At 48.7% G+C, this 17,937-nt stretch overlaps 1 protein-coding gene and 2 long non-coding RNA genes across 5 annotated transcripts; 2 read left to right on the top strand and 1 right to left on the bottom strand.

The window, feature by feature from the left end:
* Positions 1–28: 28 nt before the first annotated feature.
* On the bottom strand, positions 29–9,984 carry C1RL (complement C1r subcomponent like). 2 transcript variants are annotated; one of them, XM_045826631.1, is made up of 6 exons: positions 9,859–9,984; positions 9,050–9,278; positions 5,022–5,211; positions 3,620–3,745; positions 3,412–3,486; positions 29–1,998 (listed from the first exon to the last, which is right to left on the bottom strand). In XM_045826631.1, coding segments are annotated over exons 1-6 (1,395 nt in total). In that variant the 5' UTR covers positions 9,861–9,984; the 3' UTR covers positions 29–1,225. The 2 variants fall into 2 exon arrangements, with proteins under 2 accessions (XP_045682587.1, XP_045682588.1); XM_045826632.1 differs by lacking the exon at positions 9,859–9,984 and adding an exon at positions 9,440–9,552.
* On the top strand, positions 1,894–5,097 carry LOC123810701. Its single transcript, XR_006784295.1, has 3 exons — positions 1,894–2,014; positions 3,344–3,476; positions 4,968–5,097. It is a non-coding gene; the product is annotated as an uncharacterized LOC123810701 (long non-coding RNA).
* Positions 9,166–15,166, top strand: LOC123810700. 2 transcript variants are annotated; one of them, XR_006784293.1, is made up of 4 exons: positions 9,166–9,280; positions 12,729–12,810; positions 13,671–13,878; positions 14,514–15,166. It is a non-coding gene; the product is annotated as an uncharacterized LOC123810700 (long non-coding RNA). The 2 variants fall into 2 exon arrangements; XR_006784294.1 differs by lacking the exon at positions 9,166–9,280 and adding an exon at positions 9,854–9,984.
* The last annotated feature ends 2,771 nt before the right edge of the window (positions 15,167–17,937 follow it).

Raw genomic sequence — 17,937 nt, forward strand, 5'->3', positions numbered from 1 at the left:
TTGCCTCTCATGTGGCCCCCACTGGGAACCTGGCCCACAACCCAGGCATGTGCCCTGACTGGGAAATGAACCTGCGATGCTTTGGTTCGCAGCCGCGCTCAGTCCACTGAGCTACGCCAGCCAGGGCTGAATCCTATTTTTCAAATATAAATTTAACCTTTAACCATACAGCCCCCTTGATTTTTATTACTAGTAAATTTGCTCTCCTCTGTTTTTTTTCACTTTCTAGTTCTATTTGAACACGTGTATTTTATTTGTGCCTTTTACTCTAAATTGCCTCATGTCCTCACTAAAAATTAAAGAGCTGGTCGTCTCAGGTGGAGCATGGCCTGGGGTGTCTAGCAGCACCGGGCGTGTCTGCAGGAACACCCAGCCCAGGGCTGGGCCCAGGGGGTGTGCTGTCTGCAGGAGCCGGGCCCCAGGAAAGTGTGCACCAGGTGTCCGTCCTGACGGCAGCAGGAGTCCCCAGCGAGCGAGAAGCTGTAGGGCTGTGGGGGCTGGGAAGGGGGAGTGGGCAACACAGCAGGTCCTGAGGACTCTGAGAGGTGTCCAGGTGCACTGGGAGGCAAAGGGCCTTTGCAGTCCTGGACTGGCTGTGGCATTTGGGCAAGTCGCTTTATCTCTCTGAACTTCAGTTTCCTCATTCAAAATGTGGGTTATAACACAGGCTTTGCAAACTTGGTGTGAGGAGCCAGTGAAATAACGTACACGAATTGCCTGGCATGTGGGAGATATAACAAACACCGAGCCATCACTGTAGCTGCAGCTGGGAGTTGTGGTAGGTGGTGCAGCTGAGAGTTTGAATATTTGAACGGCAACTGAAGGGGCTTTAGAATGTTTCAGGGATGCAATGCAATTAAGACCACTGCCCCCATACACCACTTGAACAGGGTGGTGAGAGGCTGTCTGTCTCCCAGGAGAGACAGATGAAGCTCTGTCAGCAAGAGATAAAGTTCGAAGTGAAACTCACTGGGATGTACAGGGCTTTCCTGGGCATAGTGCAAACTCACAGGAAGGTAGAGGGTGAGGAGGAGGGGCTGGGGGAGGCCCTTCCTATCTGGGCTGGGGTCAGCCTTGAGCAGAGGGGGAGTTCTGTCTCACACCGTGACTCAAATATGGATTCCCGGACTCCCTCCCTCCCCACCCACAAGGCTCAGTCCTCACTTTCAACCCTCTTCTGTCTGCGGCCTCACAGAGCTGGTGCCTGGGCTCAGCGTGCCCAGGGTCAGCCCTTCCCGTCCATCACTCCCTTGATCCAGTCCATGTAGTTGAGCACTTTGGTGTAGAAGCCATACCCTTTGCCACACCCAATGCCCCAGGATACGATGCCCGTGGCCACCCAGTGATGGGCACGCTCGTCCCACACCACGTAGACGCCACCACTGTCCCCCTGGCAGACACTCTGCCGCCGCGCCCTATCCCCAGCACAGAACATGTTGTCCGAAAACACGTCAGTCCTCTGCTTCTCTTGCAGCCAGGCCTCGCAGGCCTCCCTCGGGGCTACCGGCAGTCTCGAGTACTTCAGCTCAGTAGTTAACCAGCCCATCTCCACGCCAAACCCACTGACATATCCCATGAGGCCACTGCGGTAGAGGGCCTCGCTGTCGGGCAGACAGACCGGGAGGAGGTGGGGGCCGAGGGGGACGCTGTGCTGCAGTTCCAGGAGGGCGATGTCCCCGTTGAAGTTGTGGGACTCGTTCTGAGGGTAGTCCGGGTGCACAACCACTCGGCGCACGGGGTGGTTCCCCAGCTTTATCATCTCATCTACGTTTGTGTGGCCCAGGAACACGTCCACCCTCCTCTTCTTCCCAGGAAAGGCGCTGTCCTTGGGATAGATGGTGTGGGCAGCAGTGAGGATCCATCTGTCGCCCAGCAGGGCCCCACCCCCACGGCCATAGATACTGGTGAAGGCTTGCCATGGGAAGTTGCCCAGCTTAGCTTTGGAAGAACCCTGGACCCCCTGGTTCTGCGCAATGGGGGTGACTGGCTGTCCACAGACTGCAAGAGAGGAGAGGTAAGGGTGAGAAACCAGCATGCATCAAGCCACATTTATTAAAGACCTACTTCTGTGAAGGGCTCTTTCTCCTGCCTCCTTAGCCATTTCAAACCACTTCTTTAGACTCTTGGTGGGGCCATCCTGAGCAAACTCACACAGCAAGCAGAATTTGCCTTCGGCGCCTCTTGACTCTCCTTTCTGCCACTTGTTCGTTTTTAACATCTGCCACTACTACCTGTCCTCCACCCCCTACGAACCACTACTTCCGGCTGCCTCCAGAGCTTCTGTGGATCAGGAGTAAAATCTGAGAAATGCATCCAGATTGGGTTAGACAGGCAATGCTTTGACTAAAAAAAAAATGGGTTTCAAAAAATGGGACTTGAATCTTCATATTCTGCTGATGGGAATTTAAAATGGTGCAACCATCATGGAAAACAGTTTGGCAATTCCTCAAAAAGTTAAGCATACCCGTAGAGTTATGATAGAAGTCAACACCAGCAATTCCACTGCTAGGTGTACACCCAAGAGAGCTGAAAACATGTTCAGATACAAACTTGTACGTGGATGCTCATACCAGCATTGTCCATAAGAGGCAAAAAGTGGAAACAACCCAAATGTCCATCAACTAATGAATGGATAAACAAAATGTGGTATGTCCATACGGTGGGATTCAATTCAGTTGTGACAGAAATGAAGTCCTGATACCTGGTACAATGTGGAGGAACCTTGATGACGTGATGCTAAAGGAACGAAGCCACACCCGAAAGGCCACATATGGTATGAGCCCGCTGCTATGGAGCGTTCAGAATAGGCAAGTCCGTGGCGACAGAAAGCGGGTTAGTGGTTGCCAGGGGATGAAGGAGGGGGGAGTTAGAGGTACTGGGTTTCTTTTGGGATGATGGGAATGTTTTAGAATTAGTGGGAGTGGTTGCACAATATTGTAAATATGCTAATAATTACTAAATTGTACACTATAAAATGGTGAATTTTATCTCAATAATGAAACTAAAAAAAAAAAAAGGTGGACTTTCTGGCCCTGTGGCATCTGGGTAGGGAGATAGTTGCGGGACAGAGTGCCTGTCTGTGTGTCCTCGAAGCATACGGCTCCAAGGGAGGGTTTTCTCTCGTTCCTCGCTGCCCCTCTGTCTCCCTCACTTCCCCATCTGATTAACTTCCTTCATGCTTTTGCTTCCCCAGGTATATCTTGATCTTCGAAGAATAAGGGACAAGCTCCTTGCCTTTCCTTTTATGGACCTTCTTGGTTTCCCTCTTCTTCCTCCCCTTCTGCTTTTGTCTCCTCTTTCTATTCTGAGGCTTTCCTTTAACCCCCTGCATCCTGGTCCACAGGCCCCACGTATGGTTGAATCCTGTTTGGAGAGTGACCGCCGTCACAGCACTGGCAGGTCACTACTCACCTGGCACACAGTGAGGAACCTCCTCCCTGTCCTCTGTCTCTTCTCCGGGGCCTGGGGCTGTGCAGGTGAGTGTCCCTGAGGAGTGAAATGAGGTGAGGCAAAGAAACAGGCTCAGAATCGGGAGGTGGGGCTAAAAGGGTAGGTGCCACAGGCCTCTTGGTAGGAGTGAGGCAGGTAGAAGCCGGTTCCCCGGCAGGTGGGGACTCACCTGCTGGAACCACCTGATAATAGGGCTCCTGGCAGTGGTTCTGGATGTTGGAGGAGTTGCCTCCAGGTGTGTGTGTGGCCTCAGAGCCCCCACTAACCTGGCTGAGGGGCTGACTATGGTTCATGCCTATAGGAAAGAAGTGGTCATTAGAACCTAGAACAGAATTGCAAATGGCAAGCCAGGGACTGATTCTGGCCCATGGCCACATTTAGTTTGAACCGCAGTCTTTTTTTCCTTTTTTTAAACATTTGAACTATTTTTCACTGATCAGACTGTCAATGCTAAAAAGGTTTGACAGCGACCATGGTGAGTAGGATACGGGGAAACAGGATTTTCAGACATGCTGAGTGGGAGTGTGAATTCACAAAACCTCTGTGAGGGGAATTCAGCAATGTCAAAATTAAAACTGTGATTTTTTTCACCTAGCATTTTCCTTTCTAAGGATTCACCCTCATGTGCATGCTCCAACGTGTATATCCGGGGTGTCAAACTCATTTTCACCGGGGACCACATCAGCCTCACAGTTGCCTTCATAGGGCCGAATGCACTTTTAGGACTGTGTAAATGTAACTACTCCTTAACAGTTAAGTGAGAGCTCGGCGCTGCTGCCGGGTAGAAACAAAGTGCTGGGCCGGATAAACAAGGTGGAGGGATGAATTCGGCCCGCGGGCCTTGTGTTTGCCACCTGTGTTCTGTATACAAGCTTTCCATAGCAGTACTGTTTGTGGCAGCAAAATATCTATCGGTGGACGACTAATTCAATATATTATGACATATTAATCAAAGAAATATTATATAGTCACTAAAAAGAACTAGGCAATGCTAGCCACATGTATATGGAATGATCTTTAAGCTATATCATTGAGTGAAAAATGCCAAATTTAAAACATTGTATTATGCAACAACCCTCCCCCACTGCCACACACACAATTATAGTTCAATGGCATAGAATGTCTTTGGAAAAATACCCAGGAAATGGAGAACAGAGTTGTTTCTGGACAATGTAGTCATGGACTAAGGCCCAGAGATCAGAGGAAGACTTACTTTTTACCATATATTTTTTTTTTTGAAATTTTTATCATGTGCATATATTACCTTGCAAAAAAAAATTCTGAGTTACCATTTGAAAATCTGGAATTTTACTTACGATCTGTATGTGGCATTTCATGAAAAACGAAATGATCCTCAAACCCGGGTCAGTAAATCAGTGTGAGAATGCCTGCTGGAGCCTTTAACTGGGCAGCTCCCCAGCGGGGGCCGGAGGCGGCAGGGAAGGGGTGGGCCCCGGTGTCCAGTCCCTGCACCCCCAGCCTCAACCATCACTCAAGCTTCCACTTGTCTTTTCCAGATATCAGGGGTCATGGCCGTGGAAAGAGAGCGCACCCCCAGGATGGACACTCACTCACGGCTTGGTAGAGGACCAGGAAGCCCTTGTGGAGGCCAGTTGTCCTGTCTTCAGAGGAGGCAGGTGCAAGGAAAGTCAGCCGCAAACGGTTCCCTGAGGACACAAACTCCCTCTGACCTCGGGGTCCGCCCAGCGCAGAGCCCCGCTGGCCACAGGACAGGGTTGGGTCCGTCCCACTGGCTGTGATCTGAAAGGGGAGCAGAGGGGCAGGCAGGTGTGGGGTGAATCTGCACCCCGGGTGGTCCCAGGGACACTCCCCACCTGACAGGTCAGCACACGCCTGTGCAAGCTTGCTCACGTAGCTTCCTGTTTGCTGTTGACTCCCAAGTTTTTTCCAGATGTGACCAGATACCTTGCATATTTCTTTAGCCTTCTATGCTTATCTCATAAAGCCCACCATATTTGCCTGCTCTCGAAAGGCTCCTTGGGAATAGAGTCAATAACATATAATAACCATGTTTGGTGACAGGTGGCTGGTGGACTCATTGTGGTGATCACTTTGTGAGCCATATAAATATTGAGTCAGTATGTTGTACACCTGAAACTAATATAATACTATTTGTCAATTATAATGAAAAATAAATCAGTAAAAAGAAGTTCCTTGGGCTCCCCAGGGCTCCCCCAATAGTCCACTGGATTGTAAGTTCCAAGAAGGCGGGAAATACACCTGTTTTGCTGACCACAGAATCCCTGGTGCTCACATGGCGCTTATAGCACTACAGCTTTGAACTGATGAAAATACAGATGTAAGTCCCTCCCTCTGGCTTCCTCCAACCCTGCCCCCTTCCACTTTTCTGAGTAACTTCCTGTGGGCCAACATCTGTGACGCAATAAGACCCTCTGCAAAGACCGAGCTGGGGTTTCTGGCCTTTCCTGTTCTCTTTTCTGGAGTGTCCCTCCTCCAGCTGAACTGTAAATAAAGCCCCACAAGGGGTGGGAATCTAAGGACACAAGTGCACGCAGTACGGATAGGCTGCCTATTGTTGCTTAACTTACATGTTCTTTAAGGAGGGGTCCCTGTTGCAAACCCCTTCGAGGGCCTCGCCCCTGCTCAGATTCCTTTTGGTGGGTTCTCCAACCCACAAGGATACCTCTTGGAAGGAGTTCCCCTGGCCCACGCTTCATGCTCAATCTCTATTCTGGGCACTCAGCCCCCTGCTCAGCTCATTTTACTCATTTCTTTTTTTTCCCCATTTAATTTATGATTTTCTTATGAATCCACCTCCTGGGTTCTTCATTCCCTCATTCTCCCACAGTCTCAAATTCCTTTCAACACGACCAAGGACAAAACAGTGAGAGGAGATGACAGCAGAGGAGAGATGCCAGTAACATCCTGGAAGGTGGACCGGAGATGGAAAAGAGGCAACTAAGGATCTGACTCCGCAGAGTGGAAGCCAACATAAAGCACACAGGTTCTTACCACAGAAACGAGGACAACCAGGAACCCCTGAGGATGGGGATGAGTGGGGCGGGGCTGGGGGCTAACAGAAGCCTATGTAGGGAGACCTCAGAGTTCTAGACCCCTCTGCCCACCCTGTGTGCCCAGGTGACTCCCTCTGGTTCACCCTGCCTGGCAGGAGACCTCAGCGGGAGCCAGGGACCCTGGGCTTGGGGTTCCCTGGGACACTTGACAGAGGGAGTGAGATCAGAACTGAAAACAGAGGGATTGGGTGACAGTCTACATATCAAACAGTAAGATGCCTCTGCTTGTCTACCAGAAGGCGGGCAACTCCCTCAGGAGACCAGAGGACTCCTCTCTGAGGCTGGCCATCCCCCAGGGAAATGCTCTGCACGCCCACATCTGGGAGGGCCCCGCGGCACACCTGGTCCACCTCGCTCGTAGCTTTCTTTTCAAACTTGTCGTTTCTTAAATTTTAGCTGTCTTCACAGGGCATCCAATATCATTCTAGTACTTTCTTTTTAAATCTAAATGAACAGCCAAGGATTATCAGTTATTGTAGGAGAGTCTCTAATATAAGAAGCAGAGACAAAACAAAAAGAAGAGTAAGAAAGAACTTGGGCAAAGTAGAGATAATACAGGGAACAGAAACAGCATTGAAAAATAGTCCCACTACAGGGAAAAGAGTCTTGTCTGTGAAATAAGAACAACATTCTGTAAAAAGCCACATTTAAAAAATAAGAATGAGCCTTTCGTCATAAAAAAAGTCAAGAGCAAAAAAACCACTAAAGTGGGTATTTAAAATGAGAAAATCTCCCAGGAAGTGGAACAAAAGGACAAAGAGATGGAAACACAACAGAATGAATAATAAAACCAGAGAATCAGTCCAGATCATACAACAGCTAAATTATAGGAGTTCCAGAAAAAGAAAATAAGGAGAGTAGATGCCTGGACATAATCTAAAAAAATAATAGAAGAACATTCCTAGAATTGAAGGACAGGTTGAAAAGAGTCTCTAGATTAAAAGAAGGTTCTACAACAAGTAGAAAGCGAACCACATCAAGGCACGTCATACAGTTCCGAATACTGGTAATAAAAACAATTCCAGAAACTCTAGAGAGAAAAAAACTAAGGACCAGAAATCACACTGCTGTCAGACTTAACACCACTAGAGCTAGGAGACAATGTCATCCAAACTCTGAGAGAAAATGTCTTCCAGCTTAGAATGCAAGCCGGATAAACAATCCACCAGCTGTGAGGGCAGAACGAAGACGTTTAGGGTTGTGCAAGAGCCTCTAAAACTGACTCCCACATACCTTTTCTGGAGGAGAAAGTGCTCCTCTAAAAATGAGAGAAAGAGAATGACAGTGGGGTTCAGTTTTAACGCAGGGCAGGTAAAGGGAATTTCCCAGCGCGATGGAGAAGGGAACCCCAGAGAGGGTGAAGTCTTAGACAGCCACGACTTCAGAGTGAAGAAATAAATCAAGATCAAGAGATCTTTTGGCGAAATGTCGCCCATGAACAGGACGACTCGGATGAGATTTGTACTTGACTGTGTTGAAAGATTTACGCTGTGTAAATTACACAGCGTAAATCTTTCAACACAGAGTTTGTGATTAGTTACACAGGACTAAGCAAACCAGAGTAGAACAAAAACAAACAGAAAGCTCCAAAGAACTCCATGTAATTATTGACTCCTGGGAAACCGAAAATTAGAGAGGAAAAAACCTGTAATTATTGTCCATCATATGCTCAGATGTGAGTATTTTAAAGTCATAATAATGTAAGTAATGACTATAGATTTAATTAAAAATAGTAGTATAGGTAAGCTGCAAGGATGGGAGAGGGGGAATGTAGGCGTGAGGGTCTCCGATAAAGCCAGTCCTGTCTTCTGTAGTTGAAAGTTAATGGATAATATGTAAAACAAGACAAAACAACAACCAAAAAAACAAAACAAAACAACCCAACCCAAACACAAACCAGAACAAGAGTGTGACTGATACATATGAAACTAAAAGCCAGATGAAACAGCTACATGAATTGTGACTAATTGCCCAGGAGGGTAGAATGGGGTTGAGGAGTAAAGCTGGAGACAGCTGTTTCCCATTATAGCCTTGTAGTACTCTGATTTAAAAATAAACCAACAAACAAACATTGCATCTATTATTTTGATATAAATAAAATTCAAAACAAAAGACAACACAGTACTGGTTTTAAAGTGTCCTTATTCTGAATAATTCCCTTATCACGAGAACTTTAGGGTAAGCTCAGTCATCGAATCTTTTGTTATTGTTCATGCCCAGTTTCCTGTCCTGACAGAGCAGACACTTGGCAAAATGCTTGATGTCTTTTTAATGACTGATGTGTGAAGCCTCGCTCTTGATTCCAGGGATTGGTGGTACTTGTGTGTCCCTTTGGGGCCAAGATGGTAGCATGGCCAGGGACAGGGCTGCTGGTGGAGGCTGCGAACTTGGGCAGACCCTCGCCTCCCAGGGAAGCCAGCCTGCGCCCCTGACTTGGGCTCTTCATCCATTCCCCCAGAGCCAGGGTCCCGCCACCTCCCATTGGCCCCGGGCTCCAGGCCAGGAGGCTGCCTCCCCGGAGTCCCTCCAGGACCCCAGCTCACTGTGACAGAGTCCCGCTCACAGTCCTGGGACAGCTCCAGGTCGAAGTCCTGGAGCACGAGCTTCACAGCAAAGCCCTCCGGGGCCTCGATGACAGTGGTGCTCTCTTGGCCTTTGAGGTATGGCTCCGGGAACCCGGGGAATGCCAGCTGCTGGGGTAGCTGCTGGGCCAAGAGCACAGAGCCCTGTGTGGGGCCAGCCTGGAGGACTCCCCAGAGGAGCAGCCACCACCTGTGAGTGGGTGAGGGAAAGATGAGTCCACACAGCTTGCGGCCTGAGGCCTGTGGGGTCCTGAGGAATGGGGGCAGGCATTGCTAAGGGACTGAGAGACCTGGTGAAGGCATTAGCAGCTGTGGCCTCAGCCCTTGAAGTCTGACACCTCTGCCCGCTGCCTTATTGCCCCTCTCCGCCCCAATTCCTTCAGCCTCCCAGTCAGCCTGAGCTCCACGGTGAGTTTTTCACCATAGCTTATCTTCCTGGAGAGTCTCATACAAGGTGGGGAACTGCTTTCTGCTTCAGCAGATCCCAGCCCCACCCTGGGATCTGAGGGAGACACGGAGGTACAGGTGAGGGACAGTGAAAATGTTAGTTTCCTGGCTCAGAGCACTGTGCCTGACCACCCCCCGGGAAGGCTGCTAGAAGCTAAGGGCAACTTCTAATTCCCTTCTGCTTTAAGTGGCTCTGAGTGTGTGTGTGTATGTGAGTGTGTGGGTGTGGGTTTCTGTGTGGGGCGTACGTGAGCCCTTGGGTCTCATCCTCCCATCTCCCCACCCTTTTCCTCTCCTCCAGTCCTTTCTAAGGGCACACTCACATCTTGCCTGGGCAGCTTGTGGAGTGGGGGCTTCCCCAGAAATAATTCCCCGGCTCCGAGACCAGGCCTCTGGAGTGGGACCTCCGGGACCTTGGAGAGGACTTGGCTCAGGCCAGGAAACAAGAGGTGGGGCCAGAGAGAGCCCTCAGGGGGAGGTGGGAGGTTACTGGAAATGAGTTTAGTAATTCTCCTGTTCCTTTTTCTAATTCTCTGGGTCGAGCGCCACCTACTGTTTGACTTGGGTATATCTCAGCCACCACAACTTCAGAGGAAAAACTCCAAAACCTCGCTGCCCTCAGAGGTCAGGGGTTGGGAGGGCACTGACTCTTGACTCTTTTGTACTATTTACAAAATGGTAAATAGTAGGTATGGCTCCGTGTGTGCTATGGCTGTTGCCTCTAATCGGCCATATCTCTCCCTTCCTGACCTTTCCACTTATTTGTATTACCTGCCTGCCTCTTGTTGAAATGGAAGTTTGTGACCTCTGAACTTGAACTTCTCCTCCTCACTCCCTCCTCACCAAGCATGGCTGGGGCCCTTGCTTGGGTGGTCTTTTGCACCCTGCTCACAACCCCTGGAATCTGCTCCTCCGGCAGGGTCAGGTTGGCCCAGGGCCTGGATCAGGCCCAGACTCCTGCTTCTTCAGGCAGATCCCAGGGCCATGGCTGGGCACGAGGCCACCTCCCCAGGAGACACACTCACCCATGGCCTGGTAGGGGTCTAGGCTGTTCTTGTGAAGGCTGGTAGTCCTGTGCACAAAGGAGGCAGGTCTGTGGGAGATGGAAGACAGCAGCAGCCTGTTCCCCAAGGACACAGGTTCCCTCTGATCAGGAGGCTGCCCACTGGAGAGCACTGCCACCCACAGGATCAGCTCAGAGCAGCCCCTCCCGCTCCACGGCCTGTGATCTGAAAGCGAGGGGAAGAGTGGGAAGGCAGGCAGGTGTGGAGTGACTCTGCACCACTGGTGGTCCTGGGGTCACGTCCTGGGTGTGGGCTGTGGCCTTGTCTGGAAGTTTTGTACACCTCTGGGATTCAGAGGTGTAACTCAGGGTGGCTTTGCACATAGTTTTAGTTACCCTTTCTCTCTCCATTCTTTGGGCTACTGAGGCTAAGAATGGCTCTTCACCCACTCCAGTGCTCTCGGTCCACAATTCTTTTGGGAGACTCTCTGGGAACCCTTAGGGGCTCTCGAGAACTATCTACTAGGCCTGGGCTTGCCATCACTGACGGCTAATAAGGCGCCCTGCCCATATATGGGGTCGAGAAATGTGTGTGTTTGAATCTGGAAAGTATGGGTAGAAAGTCTTTCAGCTGGCTTCTTCCCTCTTCTCCCTTGCACTAGCTCTCTACTCCTCCTTCATCCAGCCCCACTGTCACTTTAAGTGCTTTTCTGCTCCCACACTTTGGACCTGACTTTTCCCTCGTCCCCTCTTCTGCAGAATACTCCTGCTGGCCCCCAACAAACCCAACAGAATGTGTATGGTGTAACACAGCTATTTAATAACAGAAATAGAAAAATTTAAAGATACAAAATATACTAGAAAATGGTATCCTTCTGCGTATTTTGTAACCTTGTAATAATAATCAACAGCTCCTTCCGGCTCTCTCTGGGTCACTCCCAATGACCAGGCTCCTTCCCAAGTGCCATTCCTCTGATGTCCTCTCCTTCCTAGAGCCTTGTCCTTCCATCCTTAGTCCAAGGGACAGCTTGGGGGGGGGGCAATCCCTGTCACCCCTATTCCATGAAGTAATCTCTACTCAGGGTGCATGCATGCTGCTCAGGTCCCTGGTGGTAGGTATGTTCCTGTTCTTGTTACTCTGCTTTTTAAAAAAAGCCTCATCTGAGGATACGTTTATTGATTTTAGAGAGAAGAAAAGGTTGGGGGGGTAGAGAGAGAGAGAGAAAAACATCCATTGATTGCCTCCCACATGCACCTACACTGGGGATTGAACCCACAACCTAGGTATGTGCCCTTACTGGGGGTTGAATCCACAACACCCTGGTGCACAAGCTGATGTTCCAACCAACTGAACCGCCTGGGCAGGGCTCATTACCCTGCTTTTATTTGTCCTTCACTTCCTTCGCTTTCTTCCCTTTCTCCAGGCTTTTGTGTTCTCTTTTTCACTTTCCTCCTTAAACCAAGCTTTGGCTCTGACAGCTTCCCCTCCTTTGAACCTCTTATTGCTCCATCTTCCTGGGGAGCCTCTGACTCAACAAGACAGTTACCTACTGGGCTTTGGAATTTTTATTGTCTTTTAAGTAACAGGGACCAGTGGCGATGAGGACCCCAAACATCACGATCAGGGCCTATGTCTTCCTCACGATCGCCCCAGGGAAGGGGTGCTGCAGGCCTCGGCCTGATTCCAAATCCTGAGTGAACTGAAATATCGGGGTTTCACTGCTTCTCTCTCTTTTTTTAAGACTTATTTTTCAATTACAGTTGACCTATGGTATTATATTAGTTTCAGGTGCACAACACAGTGATTACACATTTATATACCTTACAAAGTGAACTCTCAGTAAGTCTAGTGCCCCTCCGACACCATGTACAGTGATTACGGTATTGTTGACTGTATTTCCTGTGCTGCACTCTGCATCCCCTTGACTGTTTTTGTAACTGGCAGTTTGTACTTCTGAATCCCTTTCTCCTTTTTTGCCCATTCCCTCCTCCCCCAACCCCATCTGGCAATCATTAGTTTGTTCTCTGTTTCTTGCTTTCCTTTTCCAGCTCTTTCCACAAGACTGGTTCCTATCTTTCCTGGTAGATCACAGAGCAGGGATTCCTTCTGTTAATTAAACAATTGCCGACTCTTAAGCTTTTTGGGAAAAAAAAATCAGAGTAATGGGATTTTATCTTGATGCTTGACAGGAGGAAGAGAGTCAGTCCCAAAGGTATTCTCCTGGTCTAACAGACAAACAACAACCTCACAAGTATTCATGCTTTCTGGAAGGTAAATGGTTAATTAAAATTTTTTTCTATGAGTAAAAGTTATCAACGACCAACCAGACCGGCAGTCTTGTACGTTTTATAGACGACGTTGTGCCCTGGTCATACAGCAATCATCTCTGCAGTCTGAATGTCTTTAAAAATTCCTTTGTATAAGTTATACTCCAAAGATGATATAAATATAACATGGAACAGAATTATGTATTTCCCCTCCAGTGAGACTGAACATGTTTGATTCACCACTTTATCAGAATCAACTGTGTGAGCAGAATCGTGCCTGATTTTCTGCAGTGCTGTGCTAAGAGGGAGTACGTTCTGTTCTCATCTTGCTCAGATTTATTTTGTTAGCATTTGTGAGGCTGGCTTTTGAAAACCGAGTCCCAGAATTTCATTATATAGGATTTTAAAGGGCAGGTCTGAGAAGCTTAAAATGTACAGAAGAAAAGAGAAAGCTAACAAGTGTATTATGAGACACATTCTGTCTTTCAGCTGCAGTTGGGAGTCAGGTCCCCTCACTCCAGGGCTGTGGCTGGGGAAGGCTCCAGGAGCAGGGGGAGCTGAAAGTTACGGGAAGTACAGTAATTATCAACATGACCTAAAACAAAACCTCTGGATGCCGCGTGTGGTCTGGCACGGGGATGACCGAAATATTGCAGCTAGTTTTTATCCCAATTGAGGCTCGATATTTCTGAGACCAGGAAGACCTCTTACCCACCAACAACCAGACTTGACTTGAAGGAGAAGTTGAAGAGAGTTCTCTGGGGACCATGCCAGCTGCCTGTTTACAGAAAAATTCTCTCTCTCAAAGCCTCTACTTCCATTTATTTATGCTCCTGGCTCTCTGTCTCTGCCCTTCCTTCCCAGGCAGGTGCTCTAGGGAGAAGAGCGATGGCCACGTGGAGGCATGAGGACCCCAGATGAGAGAAAGAAAGACTTTGGTGAAAGTAGTGGAATTCACCTCTGTGGACTCCTCCATAGTTCCTGGTCTGCACTGTTCCACCTTGCCCTGAGTTGGAAATGTGGAGATGTAGCTGGTATCTTGGGTCCTGCCTTCTCAAGGATGTCGGAGCATGTAAGGTGGCTGACTGTGGACTGCTTGGCCCATGGTCCTTAGAAGTCTAGGTTGAGCCACTTCTTGCTAGCTGTGGGAGGAGGCAATGCAACCCCAGAAGAGGAAGCCTTCTATTCATGCCTGCAAGGAAAAAGCCAGGACCTCCTGGGTATAACCCAGGAATGAGAGGGGCTATAGTATGAGCCCACAAGGATCTGTCCTGGAAGGAAGGATGCTGAACCAGTGCTAGATTGTGAGGGTTAGGACCCCCATGTTATGTTCTTTGTTTCTCCGATCACGTTTCACCATAGCTACACCTTCATCGTTCAGCCATCTAACCACCTAGCAGCCCGAGCAATACTGGCGACTTGCATTTATTGCCATCCACCCTGACTCACTCAATACTGATTCACTTTATTGTTGCTGTCATCTCCCTCCAAAAATCTGGTAGGTTTTGTGAGGTCATCAGTGCCTTACCCACTAGGGTATTAATGCCTCCTTTCTTTGTTGCTTTGGTGGACTAACTTCACTTAATCTCCCAGAACACTGTTTAGAATAATCTACTGGGAGAGCGTATGTCTCAGTTTGGTTGGAACAATCCCAGTTTACACTGGTTGTCCTGGTGTAATTATTTATATGCCCCCTTTCCCTTTCAGAGTTATCTTGGTTTGGACAAGCTCTATGGTCATCCCAGAGAATGGTGTTTTGCAGCCTCTTCAATAGGTGACCATGCTGCTGGAGACCTCCCACACCACGAGCTCACTCACTATCACCAATTGTGACCACTACCCCACTCCGAGCCCTGGTTACCTGGAAGGGTGTCCAGCAGCTCTGTGCCCAGTGCTTCGGTCACCATGCTGCCAAGAGCAACACAACAATACTCCCCTCGACTCACCCATAAAACACAGGCTCACCAACATATCTGTTTCTTCCTTCTGCATCAAACCTAGGGCTTCCCACCTTCATCAATACTTAGAAAAATGTTATCTCAATGTGTTTGGGTCTGAAAGGCAGGGGTGGATCGCCTTGTCCTGGAGTTCTGAGGTCTGCCCTCCAGCCATAAGAACTCAGAATGAGAAAGAGGCTGGGGGACATCCCCAAATGAACCCTCCTACCTGTACACTCCCCCCCTCCCACCTCCATGCCGCAGACTGACTGGAAGAGAAGACAGCAGTCCTCAAGGCAGAGAACAAGAAGGACTGTGGAGGAGATTTGCAATGTGCTTGGACTGAGGAAAACAGATGTGGTGGAATAGTATTGTGCCTCATTCTGTCTGTTGGCAGCAGTATCGCTGCCTCCATAAAAAAAAAAATCCAAAAAACAAAAAACTCTGTCTTCAGTGTGAGCTCCATTCCCCCCCTTTACTCTCCCAGGCCTAAGGAGAATTTACCATTCGGACACTGTGGCATGTACACGTACACAGATATTCATTCATTCAACAAATGCCTAGTGTGTGCCAGGTATTCTAGGTATAGAATGTATGGAAATCTTTACATTCCATTTGGGCTTATATTCCAGACACACACACACACACACACACACACACACACACACACACTTCTCATAGAAGAATCTGTTGCTTTCTCCAGTTTGCATGTAGTCATATGGCTCCTCACACATGCAGCAAGTTACAGACCTAAGCAGGTACCTTCTGGATCTTTGTTTTCTCCAGGCTAAGGTTTAGGACAGCACAGTCCCTGGCTATGAGGGGATGGCAGGAGGGTGATGGTCAGGAGAGACACAGTTCCCCAGGTATAGTCTTGGGATGAAGTTGACCCTGTGTGCCATGCATCAACCCCAGCCGCCCCAGAGGATAGTCTCCCATCTGCATCTTAGGAGCAGCAGGCCCCACTGGCTGGGCTTCTCCCCTCCCCAGAGACCACTGACACATTCCCCCTCATCCAGCTCTCAGGGTCACCTGGAACACCTGTGAAGGCAGAGACACACCCACAGGGGTGAACAATGGTACCAACCCAAGACCCATGTGATGGGAACAAGCCAACTAAGGCTCCCATCAGGGCTGGGGATCCACCCATAGTCTCCCCTCAGAGCATCATTCCCTGTTCTCTGACAGTCTGATGGGCAGGATTGTACTCTGTTCCTGAGCTTGCGCTCCAGGACTCTTGGAGAGCACCTGGGCTAGCCCTTTTCTTTCTTGGTAATGTTCTGGAGGAGAGGAAGAGAAAGGCCTTAAAAGAAAACTCCAGGGCAGGCAAGGACAACTGTTCTGATTTGTATGGGACTGAAGGCTTTCGGGGGATGTGAGAAAGTTCTGGGTGAGTTAGAACAGTCGGTCACCCTAAATGGACAACGGTTAAAGTGCTGGGTGGAGTCCTGGTGTGAAAGAGGTCATGGAGCCAGGAGGGTCAAGAGACAGTGACCATACCTACAGCTGGTGTCTGGAGCAGCCCAGGGCCTGGATGTGGTCCCTGCTTTCAGGAATCTAACACTTTGGATATGAGGGCCTGGTCCCATCCAGGGGGCGTAGCTACAATGAGTGTTAGGGTCAGGGGAGAAGGCCTCCAGGGACTTGGGCCTGGAGAAGGAGCCTGCTGGTTTGTGTGTAGCTGATCACAGCAGGCCCATGAGGGGCTGGGCTGGGGAGTGGTGCCCAGGCCTGGCTTTCAGGAGCACTCCTCCTGCCCTGGGGCCTCCTCCCCAGCCGGCAGGAAGACAGACGTGGTCATTGCTTTGCAGTTTGTAGCCTGGGGCAGGAGCAGAGGTAGCTGCCCAAGTAATTATGGCAGAGATGCAGGGCCCAGAACTCTTAGGGCTGGTCCTGCTTGGGATGGCACACTGTCCACACCTGGGAGTGGGGAGAAGGGAGAATGAGGGCTTGGTGATTAGGCTCTGGAGCCTTGGGGAAGGGAGCAGGTCTGGGTGAGAGCTAGCACTCTTTTCTTAATTTTATCATCATGAAAGGCATTTGCTCATCTTGATCTGTCTGGTGGCACAGGTTGGTGCTGGGAAAGGTTGTGGGGGCCAATACCCTGAGCCTGCACCACCTTCCTGAGCTCTAAGCTCTGCACATGGCTGTTCTCTGGTTGAGTGATCCCTGGATCATAATCAGGTTGTTAGCTGCTTGAGTGTCTCAGATATTTCTACCCTGTTCCCCTGAACAATGAGTACATGGGGCAGACTCCAGGCAGCCTAGCTGAGACTAAAAGAATGCAACTTCAGTTTGAGCTATTGCTCTTCTCAAGACAGTTTGCAGTTTGAGATAAGCCAAGTTAACTGCTAACTGAACAAAAAGGCAGTATACTCTTTGGAGGAACATTACAGAATCCATAGTCTTTTTTTTTTTTAAATCCTCACCTGAGGGTTTGTTTATTGACTTTTAAGGAGGGAGGGAGGGAAGGGGGAAGAGAGAGAGAGAGAGAGAGAGAGAGGGAGAGAGAATACACCCTAAATGGGGATAGAACCCATAATCCAGGCATGTGCCCTGACTGGGGATCGAAATTGCAACCTTTTTTGGTATATGGGACGATGTTCCAACCAACTGAGCCACATGGCCAGGGCCAGAATCCATGATATTTATAACATATCAATCATCATATAGGATACAATTCAAGATTATTCCAAAAATGAGGAAACAAAAACACAAACCATGTTGAAGAGAAAAGACAACAGTACCCATCCCCCAAGATGACCCAGATGTTGGATTCAGTACCCAAGAATTTTAGCACCCAAAGATGCAAAGAAAAATATGCTCGTATTAAAGAAAAACAAACAGGAACATAAGCAGAGAAATAAGAACTTTAAAAAAGAACCACATCTGAACTCTGGAACTAAAGGATGCAATATATGGAATTAAAAAACAAAAACTGGAGGGACTTAGTAGAAGAATGGAGATAGCAGAAGAAAGAGTCAGTGACCTTGAAGATAAATAAGCAGAAATTACTCAATCTGAGAAAGAGAGGAAGAAATTTTTTTTAATGAGCAGAAACTCAGGGACTTGTGGATATATATATATATATATATATATATATATTCATTCTAATAGGGGTCTTCTTAGAGTCCCAGAAGGAGAGAAGAGAATGAGGCAGAAAAAATATTCAAAGAAATAATGATGGAAAGTTA

This window comes from Phyllostomus hastatus, unplaced genomic scaffold (assembly GCF_019186645.2).
Source record: "Phyllostomus hastatus isolate PE091 unplaced genomic scaffold, TTU_PhHast_1.1 phas_scaffold_755, whole genome shotgun sequence".
Classification (NCBI taxonomy): domain Eukaryota; kingdom Metazoa; phylum Chordata; class Mammalia; order Chiroptera; family Phyllostomidae; genus Phyllostomus; species Phyllostomus hastatus.